The 16889-nt window shown below is 36.0% G+C and overlaps 1 protein-coding gene across 4 annotated transcripts in view; it reads left to right on the forward strand.

Moving 5' to 3' along the window:
• The window catches only part of LOC128858989 (uncharacterized), a 325060-nt gene that overhangs the window by 168113 nt on the left and 140058 nt on the right, over nt 1-16889 (forward strand). For 3 of the 4 annotated variants that reach the window (XM_054095624.1, XM_054095623.1, XM_054095625.1), the window contains exon 1: nt 372-478. In XM_054095624.1, the coding sequence (XP_053951599.1) occupies nt 422-478 (57 nt within the window). In that variant the 5' untranslated portion in view covers nt 372-421. Of the gene's footprint in view, nt 1-366; nt 479-16889 lie in introns of those variants that run through there. The other variant, XM_054095626.1, reaches the window with a different exon arrangement.

Below are 16889 nucleotides of genomic sequence, written 5' to 3' on the forward strand. Positions count from 1 at the left end.
AGACACATCAGTTGGACTCAATGCTGGAAACTGTAAGTAGTAATGGTATACTTGTAGTTGTGCATTGGGTGGCAAGTAGGTAAAATACAACCTTGGAAGTATTAAAACTTTTACACATTCTTTTTTGTAAACAAATATCTCTGTTGCATACTTTTAGGTGAAAAACACGCCACCCCAGCTGTTTCGAAGACGGCAAATATGGGCTGACATTAATAATTATTTATTTCTAATTAACAAACCCTATATATCTTGATCCAAAAGTTTTCCTTAACTCAGTTAATTGCAATATTTTTTCGCTTGCTTTTGCGAATTTTTTCTTTTTTCAAAATTTTGCTGTTTTCCAACTATTTTCTGACGCCGCTACACATGGTTCGAGCGCATCTCCATACTGGTGATTCTCTTCAACTGCGTGACATTGGGCATGTATCAGCCATGCGAAGACAAAAAGTGCTTGAAACCACGTTGCCAGGTATTGCAGGTGAGTGTCGACCACTAGAAGTATTTACCAGTTTATTTGAAATACGGAATCTATATTATATTAATTATGAAATCACCATTGCCAAATCAAAGTAATATTTGCTGGTCATATACACAGCTTTAATGGAAGTTAATTGAAAAATGTCATAATTAATGCAGCACATTTTGGAAATTAATTAGAGAATATTATATTTGTTATCGATCATCGAGTGTTGTTTGCATATTGAAATAATCAACGGCCAATTTAATTGGAATATTTACAAAGACCAATGCGTATACATGCATAAATGCAGACCGCATTTTTACAACAACAAATAACTATATCTGTGGGTTCTGTGAACTTTCACACAAATTTAAACTACAGCTGCCAGAATCGAATGAATGACCCGAAATGCTTTGCAAATATCAAAAAGGCCTGCACACATACATGCATGTCCATGTACGAGTATTAGCAACTGCATTTGATGACCCTTTGGTTTGCATGCCAAATTAAATAATAGCCATGCCGCCATGTGGTGGGTTATAATGAAATTTATTGTACTTGTTGCGTTTGGAAATGGCCGTTTGAGCTGAAAGGGGGCAAGAAAACGGCAGGCGATTTACAAATTTAAGCGTTGCAAAGTAAGCCTTGTGTTTCATGGCCATATAGGAAATAGTGCTAAAGTCGAAACAGACTATCCGATTTCCATTAAACTTGCTTGTAGACCTAGTTAGGCAAGGGCGATAAAGCACTCCACACTTTAGTGCATAGAAAAATTTTAAAAATTATTTGTGTTGAAAATTTAGATTTTTAATTCAACAATAATAATAGTTAAGTAAATAAATCAATTTTAGCAGACCAACCTCTTTGTTTTTATTTCGAAGAAAAAATATTTAAAAATATTTTATATAGGTATGTTATTTAAATTTAATAAAATTTCTCTTTTCTCTTTGCGAAAAAAAATTTTTTTTTGGATTGGTTTTGTTGTTTAATCTTTGACTTTCACTACATATAAAAATTTTTATGAAAATTATTGTGAGCAAAGAATTTTTTTTACTACATTATTTTTTTCATTTGAGGCCAATTTTAGTAGATTTTCAATTTAAAACTTCAAAACTACAAACAATCTCGAACATTTTTGTAAGGTAAGAATATTTTTTAATTGCTGTTCCTTTTTTTTTTTGTTCTTTTTAAATTTTGTATTAGTGGATTTTGCCTTTTTTATTTATTTAATTACATTATTTTTTTATTTTTATATGAAGAGAAAATTTTCGATTTCCGTGATCATATTCATATATGTATTTAAAATTGTCTAGCATACCAAACAAGATCATTATTTCCCTGAGGCACTTATTCGTAAAAACATTGAATTTTAAAATTTAGTAAAATGTGAAAGGAATATTCTAAAAGATTTTAGGGTCATAAGCATGAAAGTCATAGCTGGCAGGAAGTCTTAAGAAAGCACCATTATTCCACCATCGAGAGAGTTGTATTCATACATGTTTTTCATACATAAAAATTTTCCAAGCAATAAATCACTACTACTTTGTAACTTTCTTTATCTGACTGTTTAGTAAATAAATACGCACGCCATGGCGTATACGTATCATTACGTCCTACATATGATAGCATTGTTTGTTCTCGTCAACTGCAGTATGAATGTCATTAATTTAACCAGAGCATTTTTACCACATTTTTATAGCAAAAACCAAACATACATACACATATACATGCAAACAACCGAATACAAGACAAAACAACGAAATTAATGACACATAAGCAGTGACTGGCTACAGACTCCCATGCTCACTTCAAGGGCGCCTTTTGTATGGAATCCCATATCTATAGTTTAGTTGTGCGTGCAGTGAATGACACTTCCGCCTGTCTGGTGCTGACGCTACAAAAAACACTTCAGCTCATTAGACACAAGATAAGCGCACAAACAAGGCAGTTAAGAGCGATCTGATTAATACCAAGAGAAGATAAACAAGGGGCAAACAAATGTGAGAGTGAATTTTTTTGCACGGATACATTCACATAAGTAGGCGCTGAGTTTATTATTTTCAATTTCACTACGAGTCTACTTAGATTTTCCGTGCATACGACTTGACGCTTTCAAAGCAATGAGGCTACCAAAGTCCTAAGCTGATGCTATCAATTAAGAAACAAATTTGCTTTTACTCTGACATAACTATTTGATTTATTTTTTTCTTTTGTCGATTAACTTCTTCAACTTCACACAACTATTTGGGCTGTAGTTAGTTGAACGAATGAAGTGTTGGTAATTCCATGAACTTATTATGACGAAATAATAGCCTTCAGTATGTGTCGGTGCGTGGTTGACGTCGAAAATATTAGGAGCAAACAGCAATTACTATACTATAAAGTGTGTACAACAGACATGAATGAATATTATATAAGTAATTTTTTAAATTTTAAGTAAATAATAAATAATTTAAAAAATAATTATGTACATAATATTATATATATATATATATTACTATTTAAAAAAAACGTACTAGTTCTAGGCATAACGTGCATTATCTTCTGCTCTAAACATTATGTATGTCATATGTATCTTATATATTATGTCTTCTATGTGTTACGTCTTACATCCCATGTCTTACGCCTTATGTCCTATGTCCTATGGCTTATGTCTCATGTGTTATCTTATATTTATATTTTATTATATTTTATGCCTTATATCTCATGAGTTATCTCACGTCTCATATATTATATTTTATTCCTTCTGTTTTATGTATTAAGTCTTATGCGTTAGATACATATTGGGACACCGAAAAGACCGTTAATTTATAAACTTCGACAGATGGGAATATCTAATATAGTAAAATAACAAACCTGATAGAAAATATCTACGATAATACTAGACCTGCTGTTTGGACGGGAAAAGAAATATCCGACTATTTTGAAACATGCACTGGTGTGAAACAATGATGTCTGTTGGTGGCATTGTTGTTCACTTTATACCTAAACGATTTGCACGACTATTAGGAAGGTGGACTATTAGTTGAGGGCATGAATATACGTCACCTCCTTTATGCCGATGATATTGTTCTCCTGGCGGATAACCCTAAATCCATGATTATGAACCTGGAGAAATACTGCGTTGAATGGAATATGGAAGTAAACCCAAATAAATCGGAGATGATGGTCTTTAGAAGAGGGGGACGACTTTCCCAGGCAGAAAAATGGTGGTACAAAGGTGCAGAAATCAAATTGGTGGCGTATTATAAATATCTTGTTGTATGAAACGTAACAAACAATGAACTGAATATTGTTGACAGATGACAGACGAAAAAAACAAGACATTTGGGAAGGTTTAAAAATACTCCTAGCGACATGAATGAATAAATGAATTATTGTACAAATTATTGAAATGTAACATGCAATATTTATAAACGAATAAAGAATTACTATAACTACTATTACTATTATCAAACTATATTACGCAGATGATTCGTTCGAAATTACATTAATTGATTTGGTTTTTTGGAGCTGCTTGAAAAATAGCAATTTAAGATTTTTTTTAATACATAATTTTTTGTTGCCTGCGGTCCATCTTTTACTAAAAAAACTACCCAATAAATAAATCAGCAGCTGACTACGTGGATTGGTGTACCGTCTGCCATACTAAAATTTCAATCTGCGTTACTGCCCCCTGGTTAGATGTTATGTGACTGCATATTGGTCACCTAGTCACTTAGTCACTTTGCATGAATTGTGGAAATGAAGAAGAAATTGAGTCGGTGCAACACCGCCTCTGTGAATATCCCGCCCTTCAAAGAAGCCGTGCCAAATAACTTTCCGATTATTTCTTTGAAGGCCTGGAACATTTTTTCAAAATGTCTCACTGGAGAGATCAGGTCTTAAAAAAGTCTAAGTGATTTAAGCAGGAATCACAATGGGCCTTACGGCCACCGAGTATTTTGTCTTAAACTAACTGCTCCGGTAATCGGAATTAACGCCACCGTCTGTCATTGCTATAAGACCGCCATATAGAAGTTCAAAAATCGTATCTTCCTCTACTTTTTTTCTTCTTAGGGGCACTCCTGCCCTCTTTAATATTTTCTGTTGTAAGCACCTTGATGCTGTGTTACACTTGTGCTGTCTATTCCACTTTGACCCATCACTCACTCATTTCGTTATAATATTCATCATACAGGCGTTTGGCATGACACCGCCTGACAATTTATATATATATTTTAGAAACCATTATTGGCATTCTATGTAACTTTTTTTTGAGCGGTTGGTGGCAAAACAAAAAAATGTCAGAAACAGACAAATTACTGACTGACACAACAGAGTGTCATAGCCTAAGTTATTATCAAGCGAAATGTGGTGGGTGGTTATGTGAAAACACAGAAAATAAGGCAAAAACATATTAAAGAAGGGCAAAAAAACACACAAAAAACAAGAAAAAAAAACAAAAAATTGTTGGCAGCTGCAGAAGGCACTACTCGTTTCATATCACAGAACTCACTTGCCATATAGTTTTCGTTCAACCATTATCAAAAAACCCTCACACACATACACAAATGTCATACCTTCCCTCCATTGGCATCTACATGTAACACAAGCACAAGCACATACTTTGATTTGTCTGTTTTCATATTTTAAGACCTGTTTGTTTAGTACTTTTTTAGTACGCATTTTTTCTTACTCTAAACATGTTTACAAAAAAACACTCACACAAACTCATTTAAACACTGGAAATCTGTGTATTTTTGTATATATAAGTATATAGCTAATTTGTGCGCACAAGTCAAATGAGTTCATGTACATTTTTTGTTTTGTTTTTTTTTGTTAATGCTAAGTATTGTTAGCAGCATCTCTGCACCATAAAGTAGACAACAGTTGTATGAAAGACTGACACATGCCAATTTAATAAGGCGTACGTATATATATTTTACTACAATACATATACATATGTAGAAGTATTCAAGTCTTCGCCTTGCCAGCACGCCTGCATTGCCTTACTGAAACCGGGATAGTAGATAAAATCGCCTGCTTTTCTGTGCACCAACATTCGCCTTAACGACAACTCACTAAGCCACTGCTATTCTACTAATTACTCAGCATAGCTCAACTTACTTAAACAGCCATCCTCACATTATTAGAGTGTGGAAATATAATATAGACTTCATCTTTATTTCGTTAGCTTCCTTAGGAGAGAGAATGCACAAGGTTAGTCAACTCAAATTGACTGCTTTGGAAAATTACTGAAATGCGAATTTTTTTATGCTCACTTTTGTCATTTAATTTGCAATTAAGCGTTGATAGCGTAATTTGATGCTTTTTTTTTTAAGTCAATGAGTGCGCGTAATGTTTGGAATATGTCAGATATGTACGTAGGTGCTATGTGTATGTACATATACAGTGAGTGTCACTGAAAATCGCACATCGCTTTGCTTTGCAATGTCTGAAATATTTTCAGAATTCACTTTTTTGTCAATCGTAGGCATAAAAATTAAGGCTGTGTAATTAAAGGGCATGCGATACCTCTACAGTTCAACTGCTGCTCCTCGTTAAAACATTTTGCTTTAAACGCAAACCCATTGATCTGGCTGACGCTTATGTATATCCCTAAAGTTACCAGAATCATTCAAAAACGGTTTGTCAAAGTATATTAACCCAATGGCTTGCCATGCACTACAGTGACAGAGAAGATGCCTGGCAGACCCTTCATTCCCCTCATTCTTGCAGAGACAGTGGCCTGTAGTTCACACGGAGATAGTTTTCCTTGACCGATTAAGTAGCGCCTTTGAGCTCCTGACGTCCAATTTTGGCCAAATCCTTTTTGTAGCATTACATGTCAGACTATCAATCTTGATCAGACAGGGGTATACCTACCTATCTACACAGTAAGAGGGAGGCTAGTGGTAAATCCCTCTCTCGCTAATTTTTCTGCTTTACAATTCCCTGGCACTCACATAAAATTGCTGCAAAAAATATTCCACCATCTCGTTAAGAGATGCCCGGCATTTGCGAGCAATGCTGAAATTAGAGACGTCTCCATCGAGGGATTTAATCGCTGCTTGAATATCAGCACAAATATAGATTTCTCTAAAGGTAGTCACATTTTTGCCAAACCAGACAGCTCCCTTTTAAGCATATATATAAATTGGCTGTTTTCGGGAAAACCCGTGCTGCGACTACCTATTGCATTTTGGAGCCGTCAGTCGAGACAGAGGTACCAGCTTCGGTGCAGAGTTTCGCTCCTGCCTACTGGGAAGGATTGCTCTGGCGCGACCCTTTTCTGTTTTTGTTTTTGGTTCAGAAAAGGTTAAAATCGAAAATGTCAGACACATCATCAAAAGGGCCGTCACACCATTGGTATGTGGGACACGCTCCCAGTAACCCTATAACATTCCTCCCCTCTCGACTGATTCTACTCTGGGACTGCTAAAAGTATTTCACCAAGATGGAGCCGTGGTTATGCCTTTTAGATACACCTGGTACCCGCGTCGAGGTTCCTCTCCTAATTGCTTTGTGACCAATGGGGTATCGGAAAATTGCAATATCGTTACTTGATATCGACTTGTGGCTGCTTGAGATCATCTTGAGGCTTTACCTCACGCGTTCGTGCTTGTCGTATATTCGTGGTTACAGTCACTCAGTCAAAATGGCTTCTTTGGGTGAATCATCTGTGGGGTGTTCTATATCGGTAAAATTTTTCGGAGTTTTTCGCAAGTTTCGGAGTTTTATTACTATAATTGCTGCAAACTTTTTTACTGTTTCCCATTTCTCTTTACGAGTTCAGCATTTGCATTACAAGATTACCTGGTGTGACGCCGAAGACATTTGCGAGCTCGAAACGATCTTCATAAAATATTACGCAGTGAAAATTCCCGTGTTCTGCAGACTCATCTTTGTTGTGGCACTCAAGGCAGGTCGAATTATTTGCTGGATTAAAACAGCGGAGGTACGCAAGAAAGCCACCATGTCTGCTGAGAATTTGGGTTAGATAGTAATCTGTTTCGCCCTGTTTTTATCTTATCTATTCATCTAGTTCATGGCGACCGCCGTAGCCGTGCGATCGTGCGTGGCCACCATTCGCAATTCACAGAGAAAACGTAGGTTCCAATCTCCGTGAAACACCAAAATTAAGAAAAACATTTTTCTAATAGCGGTCGTCACTCGGCAGGCAATGGCAAACCTCCGATTGTATTTCTGCCATGAAAAAGCTCCTCATAAAAATATCTGCCGTTCGGAGTCGGCTTGAAATTGTAGGTCGCTTCATTTGTGAAACAAGATCAACACGCACACCACAAATAGGAGGAAGAGGTCTGCCAAATACCCAAAAAGCGGTACGCGCCAATTATATATATATATACCTATATATTAATCTAGTTTGGGGTCCAACTTTTAAGTCTATCGGTCTTTGGAAGAGCGGCCCTCAAACTATAGTTTGCGGATAGAGAGATCTGTCCGAAGTTCAGAGAAATACGGTGTTAACTGCTCAAAAATGCTACCAGGTCACTTGAGAGACTGTCTTCAGAGACTAACCTCCTTTAACTTGATATCACTTTGAGCAGTGATGGAAATAACGTAAAAGCCGATGCGAAGCAAAAACAAAACGGCATTCAGGGAAGAATGGAGGCAAGTTCTAAATAATCCGGTGATGCCAACACATGCAGTCCTTTACACCTCCCCCAGAAACAGTTCTGCACATAAATAAATATATAATAATAATTGCATCAAATAGTATAAACTCTCCTGAAGTGAGTATAGGAATTTCGAGGAAAAAATGTAGTTTTGAATTTTCATAATTAAAAAAAAAATTATATTTTTTTCATACCATAAAATTTGGCTGATGAAACAAACTTTCAGCAGTTTCAGGGTTTTATTTTCTGGCATGTATTTAACTTTTTTTCATAAAAAAAAACGAAAACCCCAGCTAATGGAACTATTAAAGTTTGGTAGTTAGTAAAATAAAAATGCAAAAACTGTTGCTACTCTTAAATTTCTTGCACCGCTCTGCTTTCTTTGTGCTTATTTGTGCTACAACTTTTACCCTTGAATAAATTTGCATACCTTTAGAATCAAAACTCCACAACACTTGTCACTCAAATCGCCAACCAAACAAAGGAACAGACAAAATCTTAGACCAAAAACCGGTAGCCAACATTCAAAGTAAGTAGTAACCACCACAGCAAATAAGAACAGCAATACAAATAACACAACCCTACATAAAACAACAACGTTTACAGTAACAAAGTAACAACAACAATACGAATAATAACGTTCGCTTCGGCAAGCACAAAGTCTGCTAGAGAAACACTTGAAAACCCACAAATGACTATTAGAAGAAACACTTAAAATACAAGCATACATACACTATGCACCAACAAAAACATGCAGTTGTTGTTGCAAAGCAAAACAAGAGGTTGGCAAAACACAAAGAAAAACTGTGCAACTGCGTCGAAGACAAGGCAACGGCGACTGCTAAGTGAATGAGTGCAGAGCAACTGAAAGTAGTCCTCAGCGAGCTGTTCTAGTCAAGCTGTGGAGGGGTATGGCAAAGCGAAAGCTACAGATACAACAAAGTCTAAGAGTAATAAGTGCGCCAAACAATGACAAGGACAATTCAATTGCAATTTCAATGACAGTGTCACGTAAAGCGCGCAGGAATGAACACAGAGAGATGTGAAGATGCAAAGGTTCGAAGGTACAGAAAGAGTAGAATAAATAGTAAGCGCAGTTGTTCTGAGTATTGATTATGAACGAATTTTGAATTTTTGAAGGGCTTCAGTAAATTTTGGCTTTATTGTGGGCTTTTGCAGCTGGTGGAGTGCTTTAAAAAACTATTTTTGCAAAAGAAAATAACGGTAACCCAAAAAACTATTTACCTTTTTCACTTCTATTGCACTGCTTATTCAACTTATGCAACCTATTTCAACTTCGATTGCAGTGCAAGATTAAAAAATTGGATGTGCGACAGTAACGGTGACATGTCTTGCAGTTAGTCTGTATGCTGTATTTCTTAGCTTTAGAAAAAAACTGTTTTCCTAGCTAAAATTACACTGTTGCAACTTCTATTTCACAGTAAGTTTACAAAGTTGGATGTGTGACAGCATCGGTGACATGTCTTGCAGTTAGTCTTCACATGTTGGCCGTTGTTTGGTTGCAAGGAACTCCGCCGTTTAGTTGTTAGAAGTAGAGGAACTCAAGGCGCGTTGAAAATGGTGCAACTCATATTAAGCACTTAAATAAAGGGTGATCAATTTAGAGGTATTGGACTTTAAATTGAAACAAAACAATCAAAATTAAAACTGATTGGGTAATCTTTATTATTTTTGAAAAGAACCATTCATGGCATTCATTTTTTCAAAATAATCCATTTCAAATGGTAGTCGCACTGCGCCGTAATTCAGTCATCTGTAAACACCAATTTTTAATGACTCGCTGGAGGCTGGAGGTCTCCGGTCGGTAACTCAAGAATAACTTTAGTAATGTCGGTTTCCAATGTCTCAATCGAAACTGGTTTATCCACAAAGCACTTAGACCTTTGCACGTTGGCAACGGCGATAGCACGATGAGCTGTATGAGCTTTACGACGACATAGACGCAGCAAATAAAGATCCAGCGGCTACGCGGGCTGTGTCATGTCGTCCGAATGGATACAAACGCTCCGGCCTTGAAAGTATTCGATGCGGTACTGACTGGTGGTAGCAGAGGAAGAAGTAGGCCTCCTCTGCGTTGGAAAAATCAGGTGGAGAAGGACTTGGCTTCACTTGGTGTAACCAAATGTCGCCGGTTAGCACGAGAAAGAAACGACTGACGCGTTTTGTTAAACTCGGCCAAAATCTCGTATGCGGTTATTGAGCCAATTAAGAAGAAGATTTGACTTTACTTACCTACACTAATAAAAGTCCAAAGGTGTTACATCACACAATCTTGGTGGTCAATCCACTGGTCCGAGACGAGAGATAAATTTCTGACCGAAACGACGACGCAGTGAATCCATTGTTTCACGGGCTGTATTGGAAGTAGCGCCGTCTTCTTAGAACCAAATATTGTGCAGATCACGGGCTTTAACTTCCGGCATCAAAAAGTCGTTTATCATGGCGCGACAGCATTCGCAATTCACTGTTACAATGTCGTCTTGGAAGAAATATAGGCCGATGATTCCTTCAGCCCATAGGCCGCACCAAACGCTTGCTTCAATAGTTATAATGCCTGTTCCTGAACGGCTTTGGGTTACTCTTCAGCTCAGATACGGCAATTTTACTTATTGATGTAGCCATTAAGCCGAAATTGGGCCTCATCGCTAAACATCGCTAAGTTAGATTGAGTGCGCAATGAACACTTTTCACAGGGCGTCGATTTTCGTAATGCAATTGCACGAATTGTAAGAGTTGTTGAGATGTGAGTCTTTCCTCCATGAAATGTCAATGAATACTAAAAAAATTATGCATTTAGTTTGACAACACTCACACGTGATCTGTCAACACCCTATTGGAAAAAGTACCTCCAATCCGATCCCCCTTTACTATGTCCCTCACAGCGCTTGTCCAAGTGTGTTTGTCCAGAAATAAGTATGAATGATGCAGACTTTTGTTGTTAAAAATTATTTGTATGTCATATTAGGGGTTCCCAATGAATGAAAAAATGGCGCACAGTACAATTTCTCACTGGCATCCTATGAGGGCAAACACTAACACAGTCATTTAACTGTATACTTAGTATGCGCTTGCATATTTCAAAAATTTATTTTTCACTCACATTCAAGCACATTTCCACCACAAATTCATAGATATACACACACATACATACATGCTTACATTTATAAGTGCGTATGTCTCAGCAAAGTTAATGGTAGATAAAATACATTTTGTATATAGTAAAGTGGAAAAGCTCGTGAATGGTTTCGTTTGTGGTTGAGCTTAACAACCAAAAAGTACAGTTGTAGCACAACTCACAAACACATGCGAGGAAGAAATGAACTTAAGTGCATATTCTTTTATGCTATTATAAGTTGCATTTTATTTCAGCGCCCATTTGTGTGTGTGTGTGAATGTGCACTTTTGGCACAATTGAGTTTTTGCGTATTTAGAAAATTTTATTATTTTCCATCTGTTTATTTTAGAAATGCACAATTGAATTGAAGAGGAATTTATATTAAAAGCAATTGACATTGTGGCGTCTTTTCAAGGGACTCTGTAGTATCATTTTGCTGGGTGAATACAAATAGCTTTAAAACTTTGTTTATTTAAAATGAAAGTCGAAGTGACTTTATAGAAATGCACGTAATTGCCACTCGAATATTGAAATTGATTACGAGCATTTGCAGGAGGTTTTGCTGAAATTAGAAATTTATATTAATAAAAAATATTTCTAGAATTTCAAAAAAAATAATACCAAAAAATATGTTGAAGCAGCTTTCCCCATGTATGTATGAGAAGTATTTATATTACTACAACCATAACAAAAAGTACATATTTCTCAACGAAAAAAGCTTCACAGTTATTTGAAATCTGACCAGTTTTTACATACAACTCATATTTTTTTTTTACATTTTTATTGCCTCTAACGCTTTAGAATTTAGCAAAACAGTAAAAATAAAACTCAAAAAGGTGCTAAATTATATATAAGTGACAGGATATATGTATTGGGAGGTTGAATTAGTTTTAAAGGTGACACCCAGATGGCGCTATTTATCACTTTATCGCGTTGGCAATACTGAATATATATTCATGACAAAGCCTCATCCCTAGTCATTTCGCTGAAGTATAAACAACGCAGTGTTTTCGTGATCCGAGTATGTCAACTTTCGTGCCGTCGAAACGCAATTTGCGGGAAGCTTTGCTTTTCTGCTTCAATTTGAAAAAAAATACAGCCCAAGCCCGTGAATTGCTGCAGGAGGCCTACCCAGACCATACTCCGTCGATTTCAACATGTGAGTACTGGTTTCGACGATTCAAAAGTGGTGATTTTCACACCGAAGACAAGGAGCGTCTTGGCCAGCCCAAAAAGTTCGAGGACGCGGAATTGGGGGAATTGGTAAACGAGGACTCGTGCCAAACCCAAGAAGAGCTTGCTGAATCATTGGGCGTTGATAAATTAACCGTTTGCAAGCGTCTAAAAGCGATGGGAATGATCCAAAAGCAAGGACATTGGGTCCCGTACGAGTTGAAGCTGCGCGACGTCGAACTTTTTACGTGCGAATTGCTGATCTAGCAACAAAATCGGAAGGGTTTTTTGCATCGGGTGGTGACTGGCGACGAAAAATGGATCCACTACGATAACCCAAAACGCAAAAAATCATGGGGTTTGCCCGGCCACGCATCAACGTCGACGGCCAAGCAGAATATTCACCGCAAGAAAATCATGCTCTGCATTTGGTGGGATCAGGTCGGCGTCGTATATTTTGAGCTGCTCCAACCGGGCGAAACAATCACGGGGGATCGTTACCGACTGCAATTGATGCGTTTTAACCGGGCATTGAAAGAAAAACGGCCGGAAACGGTAAAAAGGCACGACAAGGTTATTTTGCAACATGACAACGCTCGGCCGCATGTTGCTCAACCTGTCAAAAAATACCTTGGAACGCTTGGCTGGGAAGTGTTACCCCACCCGCCGTATAGTCCAGACATAGCTCCCTCCGATTATCATTTGTTCCGGCATATGAGTCTCGATTTGGCGGACCAGCGGTTCTCCTCGTACGAGGCTACCAAAATATGGGTTGAGTCATGGATAGCCAAGCAGCGGCCAGAATTTTGGAGAAACGGCATCCGGAAATTGCCCGAAAGATGGGCGAAAGTTGTAGCTAGCGATGGCCAATACTTCGAATAAAATATTTTGTACCGTTTTTTCACAATAAAGCCCCAAATCTTCGAAAAAAACCTTTAAAACTAATTCAACCTCCCAATATATATCTTAGAATATTTATTTATTTATTTACAAACGTGGTATAATAATATAATTATTTTAACACGAGAATAGGAGCACTGGCTGCCAGGACCTTCGGCTCTCTGATTTGTTATAAAATGAATTATGAATTAATTACAGGCAAACAAGGTAAAGTTATAGTAAATTAGTTAAATAAGTTTCTTTAAATCGGTCTGTGCTAAGTAATCTGATATTTTTATAACATTTTCGTTGCATATATTTTTTAATAGTGATGATGGGATTTGGGCCCCAAAAATATTGCTCCTTACTGTGGAAAATTGTGTGCAGTTGTCGAGAAGATGAATTGATGTTAGTGGTGATGTAGGGCAGTGCTGGCAGTTTGGCCGGTTAGTTCTGTTGAATATATAGGAGTGGCTTGCAATAGTGTGCCCAAGCCGTAGCCGAACAAACATTTTGACATCATTGCATCGGCAGTAAGATGGATAGTCGGGTTTTAGCCTGTTTGGATTAAATGTAGTGTATTGGTGCTGTGTAGATCCGCATGTAACCAATTGTTTTTGATACAGGTAATTGAGTACATATTTATCGAAGTCTTTTTTCGAAAACTTGTTAAATGATTTGAGCGGTTCCATGGCGGCCAATTTAGCTCGTTCGTCCGCTATTTCGTTCCCTTTAATGCCTGCGTGGCCTAGTACCCACATTAATTTTATGTTGTTGTTATTGTCGAACAGTTTGTTGCGAATTTGGGAAATAACATAAGTTTTATTTCTTATATTCAGTATTGACGCTATTGTTGATTTGCTGTCCGTGCATATAATTGTTTTAAGATTTGAGTTTTCAACAGAAATTAGCCCGTTCAGGATTGCTGTGGCTTCAGCTGTGTAAACAGAGGCAAAATGGGGAAGGATGCTTGCTGAGACTGTGTTCCCCGAAGAATCCACGACTGCGAAGGATGTACTTGTCTCCGTTTTTGATCCATCAGAAAATATCATGTTCCATTCGCCAAGTAGAGGGTTAGTGAGCTCTAAAAATAAGCGTTGATAGGTTATTGGGCTAGTGCCACTTTTATTGGATTTTTCTAATTCCAAGATGAAAAAAGATTTGTTTATGTGCCAGGGCGGGAAGTCTTTATTTTCTGAGATTACTGGTGAGTATATGCCAAGTTCTTTAGCCAAGTCGATGATAAGTCCAATTGTTGATTTCCGTTTTGGCGTTTTTTTCCGCTGAAGTTCGGTTAACACTGTTTCGTATAAAGTGTTGTTGTTGCACAGAAATAACTTTGGATAATTCTTCATATCTTAGAATAATTCTTAAAAAATTTAGCGCTAAAAAACAAAATTTTTCATATACCAAATTTCAGCAATTTTAAATTACAAAAACAAATTCTACAAGCTCAGAACAACGCATTAAAATAAAATTTTTTAAAACTTTTCAAACAAAATTCCGTAAATTGAGAATATTTTAGGTATAAAAAACAAGATTTTTCCAAATTTGGCAATCAAATTTTAAAAATTCGCCTGGTATTCGTATCACAAAAATTAAAAAGAAAATGTATTTTCAATAACCATAAATTAGGGCGATAGCCTTAGCTAATGTATTAAAATTATTCATTTTTATATTTCCAAGGAATGAAGAAATATATAAAATAAACAAAATAAATAATATAAAATAAATAAAATAAATATTGCAATCTTTGTACCTTTTATAAATTATTGACTTGCAGCAAAGTGTCGCCAATTAATGTAAATCACTCCTTTCTTGGGATGAAAAAAAAGTAAAATAAAACAACATAAAATAAAATATAAAAAAAAATTAAAAAAAAAATTAAAAAAAAACAATTAAATTAAATTAAATTAAATTAAAAAAAATTTAAAAAAAACAATTAAATTAAATTAAATTAAATTAAATTAAATTAAATTAATTAAATAAGCATAAACCACCAAATTAAAAACAAATTCTCAAAAACAGACCACAGTCCATTTCGGTCTTTATTAAAAAAAATATATAAAATTATAAACGTAACGTGCAACAATAAAAACAAAAAAAAACTAGGAAGCAACCGATACTATTTACAAATAAAAAATAAAAAAACAACTATGGAAGTAAAGCTGAAAAAAAAAATTATCTCAAAAATTGAGAAAAACAAATATAAAAAAAATTTGGAACAAAATCTTAAAAAAAAACTATCTCAAAAATTTTCTGAAACTAAAAGAATAAATTATAATAATAAAAGGTTTTCCAATAATAGGAGTTATTTTGAAGCAGCCATTTTTTGATATTTAACAAGTAAAAACTACGCTATTAATAAAACTGGAAAGATACACGTTTAAACAACGCATTGAAATGATTAAAATTCACTATAAAAATGGTGAAAATTTGGCAGAGACGGTTCGTAAAACTCGAACATTTTTGGGTCATCGTGAGCTGTTGGTACAAGTTAGTGATGTGAACAGCCGAAAATATTGCTGCTGTAGCCGAAAGTGTTAAAGAAACCCCAGGTTTGTCCATTCCACTTCGTTCTTTGGAATTAGGCGTCACACAAACCTCATTACACCGTATTTTACATAAATATCATCAACAACGTCGTTGCTTGGCTGATTGGGTCGTTGAAATGCATGAAAATGATCCGGAATTCCATCGAAAAATCATCTTGGGTGATGAGGCCCACTTCCACCTCGGCCAAGCCGGCCGATCATCAACAACGTCGTGTTTTTGCTGATTGGGTCGTTGAAATGCGTGAAAATGATACGGAATTCCATCGAAAAACAATTTTGAGTGATGAGGCTCATTTCCACCTCGGTAGATCTGGGGCTCAGAAAATCCAAGAGTTATTATTGAAAAGCCTCTGTATCCTCAACGTGTGACTGTTTAGTGCAGTTTATGGTCCGGCGGAGTCATTGGACCTCACTTTTTCGAAATGAAGCTGGAGCAACAGTTACGGTGAATAGATTGCGCTATCGAGAGATGATTAACGATTTTTTATGCCCGGAATTGGATGGTATTGATCTGGACAACTTTTATTTTCAACAAGACGGCGCTACGTGCCACACAAACAACGAAACCACTGATCTTTAACGGGAAAAGATAATATATTATAACACCTCTTATTGGAAAACCCATTAAATGCTTGTTTAAAAAAAAATCAAAAAATAACAATAAAAAAAAACAAAAAAAAAAATTAAAAACAATCTGGAATTAAATGACAAAATTTTAAAAACATATATACTTCAAACCTTTTTTGGAAACTGGAAAAAAATCTGGAAGAAAATCTAAAAAAAGATATCTCAACAATTTACTGAAACTGAAAAAAAAAATTTATGAATGGTTTTAAACAAGCCAAAAAATAAAAATAAGCCAACAAAAAAGACAAAAAAATTCGTTTGCACGACAGTCGGTACGTTACTGAAACGACCCGGATTTATATCCAGCCAAGGACTGTCAGTCCCATATGTAAATATGGGGAATGTTTATGCTGCTACAACAACAAAAATTGGAAGCAACTCTGAAAAACAAAATATTTCGAAAATTTTCTAAACTTGAAAAACAAATTTCAGAAAAA

Source organism: Anastrepha ludens, chromosome 3 (assembly GCF_028408465.1).
Source record: "Anastrepha ludens isolate Willacy chromosome 3, idAnaLude1.1, whole genome shotgun sequence".
Lineage (NCBI taxonomy): Eukaryota > Metazoa > Arthropoda > Insecta > Diptera > Tephritidae > Anastrepha > Anastrepha ludens.